Below are 21,654 nucleotides of genomic sequence, written 5' to 3' on the forward strand. Positions count from 1 at the left end.
AGGCAGATGGCACTTGAGAGAGAGGAGGATTTTTTAATGCTCTCTAATCCTGTTTACAGTAAGTCTTTTAGGAGAGCTCACCAAGAAGTTACTGGAGCAACACTGGGAGGGGAGGGTACTTAGTGTGGAGGAAACGTGGTCAGAGAGGAGGTAACAATGGCTACATAAAGGCCAAAGAGCAGCCACATGTACTCTATGTATGTAGAGGAATGTGAGGCAGGTTAAGGATTGAGTTGGCCATTAAGGTCATTTTGGAAAAAATTCAAAGAGTCCCTTTAACTGGCAGTCACCCAGTTAAATGTGACATTAACCTTACCCAAAGTCCGAAAGATATCATCAACCTGTATGCAACACTATCTGACAAGAGAGGTGGTGCCAAAGATGTGCATGGATAAAGAACTGATGTGACAGTAGTCTTACACATAGACTTGACTATTCACCCGCCAACTAAAATCCTCTCTGTATACATAGTGACAGCACTCAGACTCATGAGCTCAGGAGATGACCTTTAGCCACTTGCTATTTCAATGGGGTTTAAACGGTTTTCAAACTGGAAATCTGCTTCTTCTTACCTTTGAGTAGACCAACTTTTTGGAGCATTTACAAAGAGTGTTTGAACACAGATTTGGAGGTTGAAATTAAAATAATAGGATCCTTAAGCAAAAATAAGTAAATAAATATATTGTTAATTATTGTGATATTTAAAACGTGGGTCATGTAATCTCTCATATAATCCTAGATTTGCCTAAAAATGTGAAATTTTAGCTTCATATACCAAAATGCTTTGGGGGGGGGTTACATTTTAAAATCTGAGGCATTATCAAAACAAACAAGCAAACAAAAAATGAATAATAAACAATAATCTTTAAAAAAAAATTCACATTGCTAAGGATATTTAGTGATACTTTCTGGGACGCAGGTAAATCTCAGAATAATTTGAAAAAAAAAAACATGAAATTCTTAGTCACAAACTAAGATCATACTGGATTTAGAAAATATGACAAGCTGTACTGCAGATAGTTTAACTCAAACAGAACAGAATGTTGGACTTTCCAGATGGGAGTCCTATTAAAGCTGAGAAAATACTTTCATTAAATATTTGGATATTTTTCATTTTTTGAGATTTTGCCTACCTGTTATTTCAACACCTGCTGCCCACGATGGGTGTGATAATTCAGGTTAAGTTTAAAATATGCTAAGAACAAAGAATTTCATATCACATTCCTAGGTGACATCTTTCTTAACACTTTCAGAAAACCTCTCTGAAGATTTTCAGAGTTTTCAGTTTGAAAACTCTTACGTTGCCTTGTTGGGTGACAACAATATCCCATCATCCTTTAATGGCTGTGGGGTAACAAGAATCCACTACTGACAATAACATAGTGTGTGTACCAACTCACCAGTCAAAATAAAATGCTTCACAATGCACCAGTTTGTAAATCATTCTTCACAAGGACCAGACTGGGCTTATTAACTTAAGCAATTTAGTTTCAAATATAAACAGCAACAAAAAAAGCCACATCAGAACAAGCATAATTTTTTCTACAAGTTTTAATATACAAATGAAACCAAATGTATTTTGGAATCAGTTTCTGTACATTCATCTGACAAAACAAAAAAAATCCCAAAGAGAACATCATAAAGGTGTTACACAAGAAAACAACAACTGAACAATCTGGCAAAAAGGGAAAACTGAGAACATTAATAAAGGACTGAATAGGTCTTCAGCAGGTCATCGAACATTACACATGCCAGCGTGTGTGCGCCCTTAAACTTTTTTTGCAAGGTGTATTCATGTTAAATTCATAAAGTTATCTATTAACCAGGACTTGAAACGCAATAGACCCATTTTGCAGGACAAACCCAGGCAGGATAACAGCACTAGCCAGTGAAGCAACTTGATATGAAAGCAATGGTTTCGAGAATATGATGGGGAACATTTTGCACGAAATTCTTTTCCTACTGTGTTTCAAAGAATCAGACATCTTATTAACAAACAGATGGCATTTTGTCATGACAGTATACAGTAGGCTGCACTTGTGTTAATCTGCAAATTTGTGTACATAAAGATATCATCATCTGAGACTCCTGTGGATAACAAAGAGTAGAGCCTGACCGATGTATCAGTAGGCAAAATAATTGGCTGATATTAGCCATTTGGTGATATGAGTATCAGCATTTGTAACACAGAACAAATGAAAATACAACAAGTAAACAAGAGATGAGAACAACACAATTCAAGCATGATGTAAGCATTGATGTTGCCCAGTTTGTCACCAGAGGTTCACTCTGCAATTTCCCTGTTGGCAACAAACATGTCTGAAACGCCACAAACACAACAGCTGGCAGAGCGTAAACAAGAAAATCTGTTTATTTTTCACAAAGAAAAGAAAAAAAATTGGCCAATATATCAGATTAGCAGACTTTTTTCAAATGAAGTATCGGTCGGGCTCTACAGAGAGTCACAGACACATAATGTTATACACACTTTAACTTTGTTAGAGAAGTGGGTGACTGCCGGGGCTGTCTGTAACTGGGAGGGAGAGGCACAGACCTGTGGTTTCAATCATATATTTTCATAATGAAATTCAGTAAGAAAACTCCTGTGTATTGAATACCACACCCACGCTTGTTAAATTTTGTCTAAAGTAAATCTCGTCTAATAAAACTTTGATACAAAAGAAGGCAACATCAGGGACTACCTTGATAAGAAAAACACACAACTGAGATCTGAGCTGAACTGAACTGTCAGTCGGATAATACACGAAATGTCTACCGGATGCCAGCAAGCTGAAACTACAAAAGCTTAAAAGAAACCAAGGATTTAACCAAGGGGGATCCTAATAGAAATTTAAAAAAAATATTTTTTTAAAAATATCACTTTGCAAACTAGGTTTAACCACTGTTATGCTTTCACACATTATCTGCTTGATAGAAAATTAAATTTGAATATTTCTTTATAAAATAGTTATCAGCATAAAAACAAACAGTAAAAAGTCTTGGATTGATTTGTGTGTCTAGATATGCTTTTATGTTTTTCTGCCCTTTATTTTTAATTAGCCAATTCTTTTATATTCACTAATAGGATCCCCAGGTAGTCAAAGGTTTACATTTTCAAGTTAATGCATAAAATAAAAGAATCTGCTTTAAAAGAAATATTTTCAGTTCACGTTGAAATGACCGTCGCTCAGTATGAGCAGTGATTTTTAATGGCTACAGGAATGTGATGTGCTCAACCGCTCAGCTGCTTTCCTAGTCTATTATCCAGGTTCTGATGTCGGTAAAGGTTAAGTACGAGATCTCGGATTTCATCTCGTTTCCTTCGCACCTGCTGCCGTGGAAACCATCGTTCTAGGTGTAGTGGGAGGTCAAAGTGCACCACGGGGTCCTGAAAGCAGAAGCAGAATTAATTATGCTGTCCTTGAACGCATTATTGGCTAAACTAAATATGATGTTAAAAAAGTGCTTTACCTTCAAAAAGCACTCAACGTATTGTAGCAGGTAGAGGCCACAGTCGCTGCTGTTATCTTGAAGGGGGACGTGGCAGTGTGAGCTTTTCATCTGATCAGGACCAAAGTCCCTTGGTGACCCACGACGCACCTCCCATTCTGACTGCAAGTATCTGACAGACAAATATGTGTCATTAAAAAAAAAAAAAATTTCAATAAAATTTCACACAGACCCATACCCATGCATACCCAGCTTCAAAATTGTGGATTTAAGGTGTCATACTTACTCCCGCAACAGTTTGAAGACTCGTTCATGAAGAGAAAGTTTAAGGGAATCCATGATAAGAATACACGGCCTACAGAGAGGACAGACAGCTGCAAGTCAGTGTTTACTTTTACATCAAGCTTTCATTTGTGAAGTCTTTTTGTTCGGATGTGTTTAAATACCGAGAGACCAGGGGGGGAAATAAATAAACTTCCAAAACACACAAAGACCATTGCCGCTAGTGCCTACTTGGCTCGGCTCAGCTGTTAGGGGTTTTCATTAAGTTGTAGTGCCTTTTTAACCACTGTTGTAAATATATAAATTCCTGTACCATCTCATAGTATAAGAGCCTTATCCCTATTATTTAACTGTGTTGTTTATTATTCTGGATTGAACACTGTACTATTTTTACTCTTTATCATGCTGCTGTAGCACAAAAATTTCCCTTGTGGGATCAAAAAGTATCCAACCATCTACCTGGTAGCAGGTATTTATTAATACCTGCTCAGCCGGGGCTCCAAACAAGCCGAGTCGCTCCAAAAATGTGACATCATACTGCATGGCACCGATTGGTCGGTCAAAGGCATCACTCGATGACTCATGAGACCAACTCCTTCACAAAAATCTAAACCACCATTTTTGAAACCCAGCAACAAGGGAAACCAACACAGTGAGCGGCATGTTCAGTCACACATGAGCATGACTGAACTCAACGGGTTAAATCAGCCAGTGGTGGCTGACCAGTAACTGTAGACGATGCTTATGACTTCATTAGACGCATGTTGGAAGCAGCTTTCTGCTTAAACATATGCACCTAATACATTTTGGATAGAAGTCATGTCAAGCTACACAAAGCAGATGAGCCTGGCAGGAAGTCACACACAGCCACAGTTTAGAGCATTCGGCCGCTTTTCCTAATAAAACACCCCATCTAGACCCATCCTACTAAACCACTATCAGTGCATGAACATAAATGGTGTTAAGAGGTCAGAAAACAGACGATCAAAGGACAACAGGAGTTTCTTTTTAGAATATGGACTACAAAGGTGTAAAAACTCACCTTTTGCAAACTGTCTTCTTTTGCCACGTCAGCTCTGTACAACTCTACAAAGACAAAAATAGACTGAGCTGGTTTGCACAAACAAACAGACACTTTTAAATATTGTTATATGTAACTGAATTATATCTTACTACTGGATTAGGTGGTGAATCTTTGGTGAATTCTTCCTGGGTGTTTTCTAAAAGACACGAAACGACACACAACGATTACCTTCACCTTTCTGTCGTCACTGGTATAAACACCACTTATAAACACCAAAGACAAAGAAGGTATGAGTTAACCTGTCTCTGTGTCTATATTGTCACTGCGCATAGGTGATTTCTCGGCATCATCATTAAAGCTTTTACTTCCTTGCGCATCATCTTGAATCTCAGACTCCTCCGTCACGTCGCTGCTCTTTCCCGTCCAGCCCTCGATTTTAGGCTCATCCAGTCCGGGAAAGCAAATGACAACTAAATACCAGTGAGCTCTAAATGGAGAGAGTCATGTGATGTGTTTAACAGCTTTACTGAAAATTAAAAAGAGAAGAAAACTGTGCAAATAACACCTCCTGCGCTGAACTTACTCCTGATTGACAGGTACAAACAAGAAGTCCTTTTTGAAGATGTCGACGTGCCGTGTCCATGTCTTCACGCGTTGGTGCCGCCTCTGTCTCTGACAGCTGAGTACAAACAAAAATAAAAACAATAAAACCTTTTTTTTCAAGATTGAATACACTTTGGAGTCGTGCCTGTAAGCATGAATCTTGATTACAGGATATATCAGGTCTAAATACATTAAACATGTAATCTATTAAGCATTGCATTTTGGTCTTTAACGCTTAGATGGTGTAATGACCAATGCATCCAACTCAAAAGGCACTGTAGGTTATAATACAGTTTAAGGAGGATGTAGTGTATCTTAAACGGCTGGCAGTTATTGTGCTAGCATGTTAAATCCAGTAAACTGTAAGAAGGTAAGAACTCCTCCTTTTTTTTTTAAGTGAGGACATTTCACACAATCAGTACACCCCAAAGCAGACTGCAAACTCTATCAGGGTTACTTACGAGTCGCTGTTGCCACCTTCACTGGCATTGTCCCGCCGCGTCAGCTGCTTGTAGAAGAAGCTGCTGAAAATGTGGGAGCGCTCGACCACTGAAGCAGAAGCGTTCTGGAGGAGGTATCTGGTTTTAAAAACACAAAAATCAAAAACGATCAATTTAGAAGCATCTCTATCCCTAGACTCAGAATCAGTTAATGCCTTTTGTTTAATAAATAAAAAAATAAAAGTTCATACTTGAGGTAAAAATCAATGATAACATCATTAAGGTATTGCCCACTGTCAAGGCACTGCAGGTCCTCCATCGTAACAGTGATTCCTCCTTTCATTGGCGGAGGAGGAAACTGGATCAACCTAAGTAAGGAAGCAGGAGATAAGAATGATCCGTTATTTAGATCATCAGAACTTTTAGGTTATACATATTATTCAAAGTGGTTTTTTATAAGGATGCACTGATCTCATAAGTCAGATTAGTATTACAATAAATGGGGACCTTACTTAGTCATAGTAGCATTAACACCCCAAATAATTTGCAGTTGATTTATTCATTAACTTTTGTGATTGATCAGTGATTGATCTAAGAACTAAATTAGTTGAGTCAAAATATTCCCTGCTCTCCTGTTGTCGTCCATAAATATAATCCCAATAAGTTCCTCGCAGTGTGTTACAGCTTGAACATTTTAATCATTTTGCCTCTGGACATCACCACAGTGGATCTGAAATTAAGCAATCACAATGTGATCAAAGTGTAGGCTTAAAATTTATTTGAGGAGCTCAATAAAATATTATTTTAGCAATTTAGGATATTACAACATAGCAAAATTTTCAAAGGCTCAAAATTCACTAAGAATTATACTTTGCAGTCAATTGGCATCCCCAGAGGTTCCTCCTTTGAGAAGCTCTGACAGTATTTACTGCAGCTGTGTTCGGCTGTTTGTTTGTGGAGCTCTCTGCTTTCAGTTTTGCTTTCACCAAGTGGAAAATAAGCTTGGGCTGAGATCAGTAGACTGACTTGGCCACTTGAGAACTTTCTGTTTCTTGTTTTCAGGTAGTTTTAGCTTTGTGTTTGGGGTCATTATCCTCTTTATTAAAGGTCATCCAGGTTTCCGGCTTTTGACTGCATCCGAGTAGTAAAGCATCATGCAAAGAATTCATGCTGCTACTTCTATCAGCAGTCACGTCATCAATCAGCAACAATGACCCAGTTCCACTGGCAGCCATACATATCCATGCCATCAGATTGTCTCTACTGTGTTTGACAGATGATGTGGTATGCTTCAGATCATGAGCCCTTCCTTTTGTTCTTCATACTCTTCTCTTCCCATCACTCTGGTTCACGCTCATCTGGACTTAATCTTTCTGCAGAATCCTACTCCACAGCTGGACCAGATGTTTTTTAGATGTTTCTTAGCAAAGGCTAACCAGTTTGTTCTTTTCATGACCAATACTAGCTGTTTAAATCTTGCTGTAGCCCGTCTGTATTTACTGTCACAAAGGCATCTTTTGATTATAGCCCTTGATGGTGATACAGCTACTTCTTTATAAATATTCCCAAATTTACTAGATGTGTTGTGAAAGGGTTTTCCTCACCTATGAGAGCTTTACGATCATCCACTTAACCTGTTTTTCATGGTCAGCCATGAGTTTTTGGTTTTCCTCAAAAAATAACCAAGAAGCAGGCCACAACTATCCACAAAACTGCTCCAACCTCCCTGAATTAACACCTACATCAGCCCAGTGAAGACTCCATTCATACTACACCAAAGTAATTAACTAACAGATAAACAGTTAAATAACATAAAAGTTCCTGGTTTTCCACTATTTATACTGGGTCCACAGTTTAAAAATGTAAAAAAACATTTCTATGAATTAATCAACTCAATTTATAATATCAATTTATAGTAACAGGACAGTCTGTATAAGGAACTACCCAAACATTTCCTCTAACTTTTTATCATTTAGTCTCACTTGTCCGGGCAACTTAAAATCAAAGTAGGCCCCACATGTAGCAAACGATGTAAAATTAGTTTAACATACCTGACATACACCTTTAATCACAGCTTAATTGCTGTATTCCAAATCCTCTGTGTTGGTGTAAAGAAGCAGAAATTATAAAATTTGTGCCACTGTCCAAATACTTAAGGACCTGTCTGTGCAAATATTTTAAATATACTGGTGGTCTGTATGAACAGATCTCAAACCTCCACTGATGAATCTCATAAGCATCTTAGCTTAGGCTACTTGCCTGTGAGCCAGACCCTGATGTTTATATTTAGTCCAGCTGGAGCCTGGTTTACACAGTGACACAGAGTAGGATCCTCTGGTTCTACGATGGCACATTGTATACACAGGAGTCGGTTCCTCTTTCTCCTTCTGTGGAGGGAAATGCACATCATAGACCAGCGGCTGTCAGGTGGTTGTGAAGTGGGCACAAGCTAAATGTGCAGGCTTGCAAGCTGAATACCAGTAAAGAAAAAAACGGTTCGGGGGGTGGGGATAGTCTTACTGAACCACCCAGTAGACACTTACATCAGAGGGACATTCAACCCTTTGTTCTTCCTGATCAGGCTTTGGTTTGAGCAAAGGTGCTTCTGTGTCTGGCTCTGCTGCAATCTCTGTCTCTAAAACTGAATCTGTCTTTTGTGCTGTGGGCTTTTTGTCTTCTTCAGGTTCTGTGTCCGTGTTTGTCACACCCAGCATGGAGAGCAGGAAAGAGTCTAGTCCAGTTCTTCTAATCAGCTCTATGCTATCATCCAGAGAAAGAACAGGAGACAGAACGTCTCCCAACTCACTAAATCTGTCTGTACTGTGCCTTAAATTGGTTTGTTCATTTGCCAGAGTCTTGAGACAGACAATGTCCAGGAGAGAGCGCAATAAAGCTCCCTCCATTCCCTCCAGAGGTTCTCTCAGAGTCAGCAGGATGAAAGGGCTGGCTTTCCCTATTAAAACAGAACGCAATATGAAATAATGCTGAATGCTGGCACTATATAACAGAAACCTTCAGCATTTGTAAGTTTAAATGACCAAAACCCTGAACTTGTCATCCAGCAGTCTCACCAGTGTTCACAGCTCCATCTTTTTTGGCCGACAGCAGGCAGAGGTCCTGTTGTACCGAAGCTGCAGCAGATTCTGACACACAAAATAGCAGCACAGCAGCAGGGGTGGGCTCCTCATCACCCTTAAAGTGCAGCTGTCGTTCTTCCAGTTCCTGTCGCTCCCAAACACTGTACCTCCTCAGCTCCGTACGCTCAAAGGTCAACTTCACCTCCAGCTCCCCACTGGTGTCTGAACACAAGATAAGGTCGTAAGGAGAATACAGTTTTACAAAAAGCTTTACACTTTATTCTTATTTCTGGTATTTTACAACAATGTTTGTCTTGTTAAATTGACAAACAGCTTGTATATTTTGTGCAAGTATTTTTAAAGTATAAGGTAACAATTTTGTTCTTGCCTTTTTAAATATTTTTCTAGCTAAGTAAAAGTTTTGGTTTTAATGCTTTGGAGAATAATGTTCAACCACTCTTCTTTAATAGAAACATGGGTTACGCACACAAAGGCAGGCTAAAATGTCATTAAATGAACCCATAAATCTGTTTTACAGATTCAGAGGTGAAAGTCTACTGGGATCTTGAGGGTTTGACGCATTAGCACAAAGAAGCTAAGCGAATAAGTGAAAAGCTGGGAGAGGATACTGTGCCAAAACAAAATGAGGTGACTTGTTTTTGTGTCAAAGCTTATACAACCCTGCCCAAAGGCACAAAAAATGATCAGAAAAGCTGATGGAGAGAGGTTCTCTTTAAAAGTCATTAAGAAAAGGAATTACTTAAGATCAAAACATATTTACAATATTACCTTTGAGTGGGATGATGATTTCTTCCTTCTCTATCTGTGAACAGGGAGAAAGATGCATTAGATTTTTAAATTCTGTGCATGCTTAAGGCAAAAAGCCCATCTTTGCATTTTAGTAAGGTTACCGCGATGGGTCCATTTGCTTTTCCATGATAAACTCCGCAGTGCAGACCACAGAAGGGCAACTCCATGCAGGAATAGTCTATATCGAGACTGGGAGCTGAAGTCACTGGAAGAGTAGTTTCGTGCACAACAAACTGCAACACCTGCAAAACACAAACAGACACACACATGCAAAGTTTACAGGAAATAGAGCAAAGCAGGCTGCGCAGCCGCACAACGAGGCAAACAGATTAATACATAGTAATGTCAGGATAATAACCAGGCTACAAAGATAACTAGTGGCATGATTAAAGGGCAGCATGCAGAGGCTATATAAAATTGTTGCTTTGGCACCATCTGGTGGTGGTTAAAAGAATGACATGGCAGTTTACAGGTATTCCGCTGTCTATTTAAAAATAGTATATCGAGATATTTGTCTTGATATGTTGCTCAACTGAGAAAGAAAGAGATGACGCAGGAGGTCACCTGGTTGTCTATTCTGCAGGAGTTTGTTCAACCTTTTTATGGCACTAAATGAAACTGATCTGTGATATTGTGCTACAGCTAAAGAAGACACACACACAAATATTCTCACTCACTGCATGCACTGCAAAGCTATTTAAAGCTGAATTCAGTGACTCTTCCTGCCAAAATTTGATGCATGTGTTAAATGCATTGACTATAAACCATTGTTAATGTACCATGTTTGAAACTCTTGATGTTCTCCTTATAATGCCATGATCTTACTACGGTGGCAGTTTTTGAAAGTGGCTGTAGAGTGATCTTAGTTCACGTGACTGTGAAATCGATAACATAATGGTTTAGAAAAGAACAAGTTCTTCCTTTTATTATATCCAGACATCCACGTGCATGGCTCCTCTCTCCCTTCATGTCATTGGGTCAGATACAAGACTAAGTGGCTGCAGCACAGGCAAAGTATTGTCATTTAATTAGCAGTTGGTGACTTGGACACCCTGGGGTGAAGTAAAACCTTAGGCCCCCGGATCATGTCTGTAAAACACCCTTTGTGATGTCATGTTAATCTGGGCATTAGCTCAGCTCAGTTTAGAGGCATGTGCGAGGCTGTTTTCTGCACAATATAAAAAAGGAAAAGGATTATAAAAACTGAGATCACATATGAAATGTGTTTGTGCTGGACTGAACACACTCTACTAACCTGCATGCCAGCAGTGTGTTGCTGTTTGGCCTCAGCTTCCTGTGACGACTGCCCCTTTATTACTGCGTCTTCCACAGCGACCAGTGTGTGGACTTGGCTGCAGCCCCGAGAAACGTCTCCACCCTCCTCATCGTCACTGGACAGCACAACTGAAACACAACCATTAAGACAGCATGAGGCCAGAGTGAACCTTTTCTTTGGAATTTTGCAATATGCTCCTCTAAAAGTACAAAACGCTTGAGGACACATAAGCCCCTATCTGACACTGCATAATGGAAATGTAATGGGCTTTAAAGCCACAGTGAGGACAGTAGTAATCCGGGAAAAGGCACGTGGGTAAGCTAAACAGTGAAAACATTGTAGCTGCTAATTGTATTTTCACGTGCTCCCGGATGGCCCTTTTTCATGAGTCAGTCTTCAGTATGTTCATGTGCCTCATAAACATAGAAAGAACATGGATGCTACAGAGAAGTTGTATTTTAGTGTTTAAGGCATTAAAACAACAGCTTGTTAACTTGATAAATAAGTAAGTCCTCAGGGTAGCTGACATCTTTGACATTTTTAGTAACTTTTCAAACTAATTTTGGTGAATGTATGCAAAAAGCAACTAATGGTTACAACCTAATAACATCCTGCTTCACACTCAAAAGAATCAGCTGAACTGGTTCAGGCATCTGACTACTAGGATGCCTCCTAGTAGGGATGGACCCCAAAACCTGGTTTTGAATGAACCCTGGGAAAAAAATAATTAAAAACTGGAGAATCAATAAGCACCAAAATTATCAGTACTGCTTTCAGTCGTGGAGAAATAAAAAAGAAAGAAATTACATGTATTTATTGCTACATAAACAAAGTTATCTTTTACATTTTATCTGACCACCATTACTGATTAAGAGATTAGTTTAAGATGCATTTTAACTAGTCCAACAGATAGCGCCCCCTGAACACTGGGCCGGGGTGCAGGGGAGGCTCTGTGTCACACATACGCACACACAAATCCTGGTCTTTGTGAAGAGGGCTGAGAGAATTAAACGCTCAAAAGCATAGCTTTATTTTGTTAGAGTGAGAGGGCTCGTCACCACAAGTGCAGGTCTTTTAATCTGTTAAAACAATTAGCAAAAGCCTATTTCTCCATCACATTGACGTGGAAAAATGAAGGGTTTTTAAACTGCTTTGTTTGTAGTTCATCTGTCATTGTCAGGGGTAAGAAGTACCGTTAAGGCTAATAGTGCCATTAAAATGGTAGCAGAAATACTATGCCTCTTGGCTGGCTTGGGAATGACTCAGTGCCCCCACCCCCAGAAGAGCTTGAGAAGGTGGCTGGGGAGAAGGAGGTTTAGGTATCCTTGCTTAGACTTTTTCCTGTGTCCCAATACCAGGTAAGCGGAAGAAAATAGATGTAAATTTAAACCACATCTTCAAATTTACCATACCATCCATCATGCATTTGTGTATGTCTGACTCAAAGCTGCGATCAGGTTAACTTTCCAGTTGGAAATAAAGTTGTCCACCCTATAATGCACACAAGCTACAAAACCAAAAGTCAGAGAAAAACTAACATACCGTTTTTTGAGTTTTTCAAATCCATAGACGTCTTGGTTCTCAACATTAATGCTATGTGCTTATCCAAAAAAAAGATATTTGTTGTTGTTTAACTCCATACACTAATGTTCGTTTTACCCTAAAAAAAATCCAGCATCAATAAAGCTCCACCTATAATGAAGTCCATGCTGTAAATAGGCAGTAGCTTTCTCTCTCATAATCGGGAATATTGGTTGTGCAACTTTTCTGACTAAGAGCCGCTTATAAAATGTATGACTTAGTAATACACTTTATTTTGATGACCGCTATTTCAAGGTGAGTCAATTTCAAAGTCACTGAGCAGATGCAGCACAATTAATTACTGAAGTTTTGTTTAAATGAGGCCCTCTCAAACACACACACAAACACACACATAACAAAAGAGCATAGTGGTATTCATTTGCCTGGTTCTGGCCTGCTCAGACACACTCAGCAGTGGACTGAAGCCACACGTGTGTTGGGTGTACTCACTGGGCTCAGAGGGACTGATCTGATTCCCGTTGTCCTGTGTGGATGATAGGCTTTGTCTTGGGCTGCCAGTAAAATCTTCGCGTTCCAAATCAGGGTTGATAACTGGGACAAGAACTTCTGTTCCATCGTCTTCACCCACCGTGAACTGCACTATGCAACGCTCCAAGCTCTCCAAATCACCATCCTCTCTACTGTCCTCATGACAAATGGGTGCAGAGAATGCTCCTCCATCTTTTCCATCTTCTTCTGTGAGGTGAAGAACGCTCTCGCGGTTGCGTTTGGGGCTCTCCGTTCCATTGCATTGGGACGCCGAATCCCTTCTTTTCCTCTTCTATCACACAACATAAAGTATAATGTGTCACTTCTGCTGTTTACTGAGCACACAGCATAAACTGAAAGATCACTGAATGCAGAGCCATTTTTAGAATGCAGTAAAACAAAATAGATTCTTAATCTCACTTTTTAGACACGGAATAAAAACTGCTGAGTCTTAAAGATGTTGGTAGGCAGGTTACTCGTTTCCCAGCTTTTGTTCTGATCTAGTTAACTTTAGCACTAAATTTACTAAAACGATACAGGGGTGGAATTCATGCAGTAACCCTTAGGCTCAGGTCACAGCATGCTAACATGTACTGGGAAGTAAGATGTGCCCTGTCACTTTATCTCCTCAAAATGTTCCTTATATCACCGAATCTCTTAAATTCAAAGAGGAAGTGAGCTTCTGTCTCAGCCTAATCTGTCCAACAGTCACATTTTCTATTGGTTTGCCAACACTTTTTCTCTTGTCACCTGCCAGTTCTTGATCACTGAGCCTGCAGTTGGTTAGGATGCGTCTCTACTTTTTATCTCTAACTTTAGAGCCAGAATCTCCCCACACATGATCTCAATTTTTATGGCCAGAAAGTATGCCAATCAACTTTGGCTTTCAGTTTCTGTTTTTCCAGTGTTTCAGACTCTGACTGGTGTTTGGAAAACATTTTCTAAACCAGTTTTTAACAGTGGCCTCACAGGTTGAAATATACAAATAATGACTATTTGCTAGCTGGGTGCAAAAGCATTTAGTTATCTGTGCTGTGGTGAGGTAAAATAAACATCACGGCTCGCGTGGAAAGGACTCAAAGCCTTATTCAAAGCACAAGGCTGACAAGAAAATTTGCTACCATGTTTGCATAGTGTGGTGCACACCTGCTGATCTCTCCGGGGATTGGTTAAGTTTAATCAAGGTTGATTGTTTCTGGTTTCATTTTGAAAATTCATTTTAATTCATTTCATTTTAAAAGTGGTACTCACCAGACTAGGCTGTGCATCTTTTTCTGAATCAGTCCACCTGTCTTTGATGTCACAGGACACTATATCCTCAGCAGGCTCCCAGCTCAAAGACAACCCACAGTCTGCATGACAAACATATAAAGTTAAAATACACTCATACACCACTGACAACCTATGAATGGAATTCCCTGTCCTCAAAGCAGGTCAAAAATAAGAAAACGATTACTAAACTTTAAACACTGATAAGTAAACAGAGTAACATGTGATGTCCTTTGCTCTATATAACTTTTGTTTTTTTTTTAAAATGTACTCTGGAAATAAGACCAGCGGTGGATGGAACGGTAATGTCTCGAGTACACGATTTATTCACACTTAAATCCAACATTGTCATTATGACAACAAAGTCAGTCACAAAAGAGCGCCAGCAGCATTAAACCAACAACTGCATCAACTCTTCATGTTTACCCACCTACAACTTCAGCAAATCTGTCATCTTCTGTGTTGTCCTTGCCTATTATCACCTCCTTGATATCTTTGCTTTCTTCTTTGTCCTCTTGGTTGTCAACATTTTGTGGTCTTCTTCTAAGGCTCAACCTGTGGAGAAAAAGATGGGAAAAGATGTTCTGATTATGCTGTACACTTTATTCCTATTTTTAGCAAACTGTTAAAGATGAAATTGGGCATTTCCATTCAGGTCTGGGTTGAAAAAAAAAGTATGCTGGCTTTAGTGTAAAGTGTGTCGTATGTAAATATGTTTCCCCAATTAAAATGAGCTACTGCAGATTCTACAAGCCTCTAAAGATGTAAAATTAATCAAAGTGGCCAGAAAGACATACACTTTTTAACTTACTTTCCCCCCTTCATCTTATTGGGTTGGTCGGTGTTTACCAGAACTTACTGCTCGTAAGGATATTGAGAGAGACTGACTGCTTCATCTAACTAATAGTCCTTCACATTACTTCTTTTACAATGCTATCCCACCTTTGGGAGGTTGGAGTGACAGTCCTCTGGTTGCGCTTGGGTGTCACACTCTTGCTCCTGTTATTCCTGGCTTCCCTCTGACTGGATCTAGTGTCTCTGTAGGTCGGAGTTTCCTCTCTACACTGACCGCTCTCCCTCCGCCTACTTGGCGTTTGTCCTCTGTTCTTCGCACTATGAGTCTTTTTTGTCCTTTCCATATACTCCATGCCGAATTTTGTCTTCAGGACATCTGTCAGGATCAGAAGAGGCTTCCTCCTGTGGGAGAAAGCAGAGAATCGTTGATTCACAACCTTCCTCGAGCGACGTCTTCTCCACATATTGTTCCCATCAAGCCCACTGAGGTACTCAGGCTTAAAACTCATCTATCTCTGCACGTGAGACTTTATGTGTGCCAGCTGATCAACAGGGTGCGGTCTGCTGGTGTAGATAAGTCACATGTGCTGAAATGATAAGCTTGGCTTTGAGTCATGGTGTTTGCAATGTTTCCTTTATGGACCGCAACTCTGACCACTGTGCAAAATTAATAAAATATATACAGAAAAGGCAAATATGCCTGGGTGGCCCAAACAGGCATTTTAATGGTCGTATACTAACTCTGCAGCATCTGTCTTAAAGAACAATGACCACCTCCATCTATTTAATTTATCAGCACTCTTTACCCTTCTTCTCCCATTTCTGTTGCTCCTGACACTTTTTTATTTTTGTTGTCTTGGAGTAATGAAGGTTAGATTAAGAGAGACCTTGGAGAACTTCATTATTAATTGTGAGCGCCCCATTTTATGAATGCTTAAGACTGCAAAAAAAAAATTTTTTTATTTTTTTTTTTACAGAGAACATAAGCGCAGAACGCTTCAGTGTAGACAACAGCACATATTTATGAGTCCATAAGCAGATATTTTAGTGCGCAGTCCGCAGTTTAAAAAAGTCAAATCATCACATGACACTTCTTGCCTCCTTACCTGTCCATTTCCAGTGCAATCATAGCTGCACGGCTGTGATCAAACTTCGTGGATCCATTTTTATGCGGCGACTTGCGATGTCTGAATTTGCAATCTGCAAACGCAGTCCAGGAAACCTTTCAAAGAGGAGACAGACACTGTTAGTTATAAGAATAACCCAGAATAGCCATGTTAGCATAAAGATAATGCTGTACCTGTCTTTCTAATTTCCCATACTCTGATGAAAGACATGTCATGGGGATTCTGAGTGGATTTTCCATCTAAAATTAATATGGTGATTAGTGACCATGCTTGTATGAAACATATTGTAATGCAATAACCAAAAGCGCAAGATTTCTTTCACACAACTAAGGAAATATGCTAAGCTTGTTGCATGCAGTTGCAACTGTCAGACCAACTGCTGTTAAAGCGGTGTGTATAAACTGGCGTCTATAATCCCAGTTCAAATACAATGATGGGTAGCAGTCAAAGCTCCCTAACCCATGAATTGTTGGACGAGTCAGCTAACACCTATTTAATGGGCACCTATTTAAAAATGTTGACTCTCGGGCAAAAAGACCAGCATTGTCCACTTTCAGCTGTTTCTCAACAAGCATCTCTTGCTTCTCTTTTTGTGATTGAAAACTAAATCTAGACTTCTGTTAGGAGAACTTATCATTGTGGTATCTTAAGAGGTGTTATTTTTGCTAAGTTTTCTGATATTTTACAAACACCAGCAATGAATAAGTTCACTGAAGACATAATCAGCAGCTTCAGTGGGAGTCAAAGTAACTCTTAGTTGCAATCCTTGTAACAGCTTTTAAGCGTTGATTATGCAAGGAAATCCACTAAGTACAGCTCCCTATCCTCAATCAGTCAGGTCTCCAGCCCTTACTAGGGAGAGAGTGGGCTCACTGATTATCAGACTCACAAGAGCAAACCTGTGAGAAAGTAAAAGAATACCAATTTGCAACGTGCTTGTGATCAGCAAAGGGTATGAATGCAGCAATGAAGCCATCAGCACCACAGGATTGGGCCAAGAGGAAATGCAATTAAAACTGCACACTCACACAAGCTCAAAAGAATGAATGGATGAAATGGAAAGTGGGTATTTCATAAAACATAGGTGATATATATACCAGGTTATCCTTGCCCACTGTAAATGGAATAGTTAAGGCTCTCCTTTGCTCCATCATGGTCCACGGGTAAGGCACAGCAACAAGACTGCAAGAAGCAAACAAACAGACAAATGTGAAAAAAGCCATATAGTGTGCCATCATCATTATTATTATTATTATCATTATTATCATCATCATCAAGAACAGTAGCATGTGAATGTGAAAATGGTATAAATCTAACAAACAACAAGTTTTGTTGGAAGAAAAACTCCAACTGGGTGGCTCAGTCAAATAACTTCCAAAAGATGGACATGCTAACAGATTCCTGCCAAATGTTAATAAAATTTAGACAAATGTGATAAAACAGAGAGAAATGTGCGGTAATGGGAAGACTAATGACTTCCTAAAACAGGAAATACTTGCTGACATATAGTTTTATGACCTATAGTTAGCCGTGAGACAAATATTAACACAGGAATACAACATAACTGCTTCCTCTTGCGATATGTTTTCTGAACATTGAAACAAAACACATTTTCCAGTTTTTATGGAATATTTTATGAACAAAAATGACTGAGCCTGATTTAATGAAACGTGACATAACACTGTGTTTTTTTATTTGCTCAGGCAAAAACATCAGTACTTCATGACTTGTTGTGGTCACTAGAGCAGGGCGATATGGCCAAAAATATTTATCACGATATATATTTGAAAATTTGCGATAACGATATAACTGACGATATAATTGATGCGAGACAAAATACAACTCCACAACATTACTAGCGCAAAAAGACAACCTTCCATTTATTTTCACTTAAACAAGAAGCTGGTTTTTATGTGCATTACAGGTATATAAAAATTTAACAGTGTAAATGCAAATTCCTTGCTGAAAGTTTAACCAAAAGGCATTTCCAGTAGAAATGGGCTGACATATCCTGAGCATAACCATGTATAATATCCACTGCAGTTAAAAAGAGGTGCTTTGCAACATTAAACTGCAGTGTGCAGTACGTATTTTTCGGACCATAAGGTGCACGGGATTATAAGGCACATTAAGCGAAACAAAGCAGTCAGATAAATCAAACTTTATTCAACTCGTTCTTCTTGCTTCCTCCACTTCTGTACCATTGATTCATTAATGCTGTATTCTATCACAGCTGCTCTATTCCCATGTTGTTGCAGTATATTAATGACTAACCTCATATTGTGGATGGATTATCTCAGTTGTTCTCCTGACTGAAGTTTGGTCCGTTTACAGCATCCTGCCATGCGATTGCATTTGTCTCTAACTATCAGGAACCTTAACGTTAACTTTTATAAATGGAAAAGTGTTAGTGTTCATCCTCCAGCTTCACTGTTTATGTTAAGCTAACATAGCTGTGTCGCTAGCGATCACGAAGCACATCATTATATACCAGCTAGCCCAAATTTAGTAACCTTACAAACGTCACTGCTGTTTAGTTTCCTGTCTTCATTTATGTTGGACGTGATAGCAGAGCTGTACGTTTGAATTTTTTCAGAAATCTCTCAGTCAGAACATGCTATTTCATGCTTAGGTAACTAGCGAAACTAGCGAGCTAACTTCCGCTAGCTTCCTGCTAACTTCTAACTCCGTTAAATGTAATAAATTCTGTTTTCATGGATGCCTGGAAGTTAAACTTCATAGTTACACCTGGTAAAGCAGCAACGCTGATCGTTTTATTAAAGATGAAACTCTCAGTGATGCTGCAGTGTTCGTTTGACCTGAAGTATACGGAGTTTAGGACCCAGATTACTCCCAGATTTAAGAGCATCTTAGTCCGACAAATACGGCAATAACGACGGCCCGCTTGCATGTTCTGCAAAAAAATGTGCTTTGTCGTGTATCTGACGGACAAACTCCAAACCAGTTCCACATCACTGAAGTTGCACCATTTTTACAAACCCAATTCTGGTTCATGTGTTTCACTCAACAATCGGCCATGTGCGTATGAAAACAAAGGCACTGCGCATGCGCGTTTTACTCATATTCTATCGCGATATTTCATTTTCCTATCGTTGCCTAACATTATACCGGTATTACCGTGAACGGTATAATATGGCCCAGCCCTAGTGGTCACACACACATGGTTAAATAAACAGCAGTTAATCAGCTTGTGTTTAAAAAAAAGAAAAAGAAAAATGAGGGGGAACATGGCAAACCACACATTCAGCTAAACACTCAAACATTATTAAAACTTGATAATAACACCAGAACATTACCACAATAAAAATTTTTTTTTTTTTAAATTGTGTTATACATACATTCACCGGTCACTTTATTAGATACACTTTGTTACTATCAGGTTGGACCCCCACTTCAGAACTGTATTAATTCTCCATGGCATAGATTCAACAAGTTGCTGGAAATATTCCTCAGAGATTTTGGTCCACATTGACATAAAAGCCTCACACAGTTGCTGCAAATTTAATAACTTCGCATTCACATCCCACAGGTGGTCTATCGACTGAGATCTGGTAAACTCATTGTCAAGTTCAAGAAACCAGCTGGAGAAGATTTGACCTGTGTGACATGGTGCGCTATCCTGCTAGAACCAAACCTGAGATGATGTTTACACTCTGGTCATAAAGGGATGGACGGGGTGAGCAATTCTCAGGTAGGCTGTGATGTTTAAACGGTGCTCAGTTGGTGCTAAAGGGCCTTAAGTGTGCAAGAAAATATCCCCACACTATTACACTTCCACCACATGCTTTCATGTTGTTTACCTTAAATTATAATACTACTAACAAAATGTTGCAGCAGAAACCAGACCAGAATCGGACAATAGAGATTGGACGATTCTGGTGAGCCTGTGCACAATGTGGCCTCAGTTTCCTGTTCTTAACTGCCACTCCGCTGTGGTCTTCTGCTGCACCTTTGTTCCTCATTCTGATGCTCGGTTTGAACAGGTCCTCTTGGCCATATCTACATGTGGAAATGCCTCAAGTTGATACCATGTGGCTGTATTTGTTTTGAGTTGAACAGGTGTACCTAATAAAGTGATCAATGGGCATATATCATTATGCATCTGGCATAAATGTCTCTCAGAGTGTATTCAGTTGTTATCCTGGCCAGTGTATCATGACAGTATGATAAGTGACTTCAAACCCTGGAAAAAGTGTTATTCAGTAAATAAACCCTCTCCAAAAGGAAACTACATCAAATGTTGCTGTAAAAGAAAAAAAAAAAAAAAAAGCACTTGGCAGACCACACGAATTGCTGCCAAACATGATCAAAAGAAAATGTACTTCCTATATGCTTAAACTCACATGCATTTCCTATTTTGCATCAACCACCATCGATAGATCTTATCAAGTTAAATGAATTATAAATCAGTTTCTTTGTGGACTCTCATAAGGCTACATGATGAAATGCAAACTCAGAAATATATATAAAACTCAGTGTTGTGACTGTAACAGTACCGACTTGCAGCTAACCATAAGCGACCGAAACTGCCAGTTCAGCAAGCAACACTCCAGCTTTCTTTTTGTCATTGAAGCTGATGTTTGTGTTGCACAGATAGCGCACATGCTGCTCCCAATCCAAACAGCCAACCTTTATTATGGTTGTAACACAGCACATTGTAACCTCGGAGGTCACCGTGCAGACCTCGTTTTTATTTATGTTTATTTTCTCTACCTGAACACACCAGAAAGTTGAAATCTGATTAGCTCTCGGCTACAGCTAGCAACGTTAATGCTATGGCTTACCCATGATGCTAGAAACACGCAGGAAAGCTAAAGCTTACCCCAGGCCACAGCCGCTCTCAAGTGCAACGCACAGTATCAGGAAACTGGAAACCTACTTTCCCACGGACGTGTACACCTGCACCTTACAGTCACAGAAGGCACACATTTTCCACAGTCCGATAGTGTACTCAACGGGCGCTGCAATATTCCTTAGGAACATCCGGTGAAACCCGGAAGTGCATCCAGAGGTAAACAAGAGCGTGAAGAGCAGTTTGTTCCCAGGCCGTGTTGTAGCGCCGGGCTGAGACTGTCTGTAATTAATTAATAATTAGATGTACAGCAAAAGCTGCAAGTACTAGCTTTGTTTTAGGAATAATAATGAATTCATATTTAAATCTAAACAATTAGTTATATCATGATTTAATGACCAATAATTATAAAAATAATTTACTAGTCAAACAGTCTATTAATACATATGTTTTAAAGGGGATATATTAAGCTAATAATAACAATAATAATGATAATAATAATAACATTTTAAGATTTTTTTTTTTTATCACAAACTGTATTAAGAATACAAGGCATTTACAATTTACTTTTTAGTTTGTTCGCTGTTTTCTCTTTCCTGTTAGATACTGGACTTGATT

General features: G+C 39.2%; 1 protein-coding gene across 2 annotated transcripts; it reads right to left on the reverse strand.

Moving 5' to 3' along the window:
* Nucleotides 1-1,542: 1,542 nt before the first annotated feature.
* On the reverse strand, nucleotides 1,543-21,219 carry senp7 (SUMO specific peptidase 7). Of its 2 annotated transcripts, XM_063498055.1 has the most exons (23): nucleotides 21,067-21,219; nucleotides 17,321-17,405; nucleotides 16,397-16,462; nucleotides 16,203-16,318; nucleotides 15,244-15,498; nucleotides 14,732-14,856; nucleotides 14,284-14,384; nucleotides 12,994-13,324; nucleotides 10,942-11,090; nucleotides 9,788-9,928; nucleotides 9,666-9,699; nucleotides 8,871-9,098; nucleotides 8,343-8,752; nucleotides 8,059-8,186; nucleotides 6,051-6,167; nucleotides 5,821-5,937; nucleotides 5,340-5,435; nucleotides 5,056-5,243; nucleotides 4,906-4,952; nucleotides 4,775-4,818; nucleotides 3,737-3,805; nucleotides 3,472-3,622; nucleotides 1,543-3,388 (listed from the first exon to the last, which is right to left on the reverse strand). In XM_063498055.1, exons 2-23 carry the CDS (start codon nucleotides 17,375-17,377, stop codon nucleotides 3,233-3,235), a joined length of 3,126 nt encoding a protein of 1,041 aa, XP_063354125.1. In that variant the 5' UTR covers nucleotides 17,378-17,405; nucleotides 21,067-21,219; the 3' UTR covers nucleotides 1,543-3,232. The 2 variants fall into 2 exon arrangements, with proteins under 2 accessions (XP_063354125.1, XP_063354126.1); XM_063498056.1 differs by lacking the exon at nucleotides 16,397-16,462.
* Between the last annotated feature and the right edge of the window lie 435 nt (nucleotides 21,220-21,654).

Source organism: Pelmatolapia mariae, linkage group LG16_19 (genome assembly GCF_036321145.2).
Source record: "Pelmatolapia mariae isolate MD_Pm_ZW linkage group LG16_19, Pm_UMD_F_2, whole genome shotgun sequence".
Taxonomy (NCBI): domain Eukaryota; kingdom Metazoa; phylum Chordata; class Actinopteri; order Cichliformes; family Cichlidae; genus Pelmatolapia; species Pelmatolapia mariae.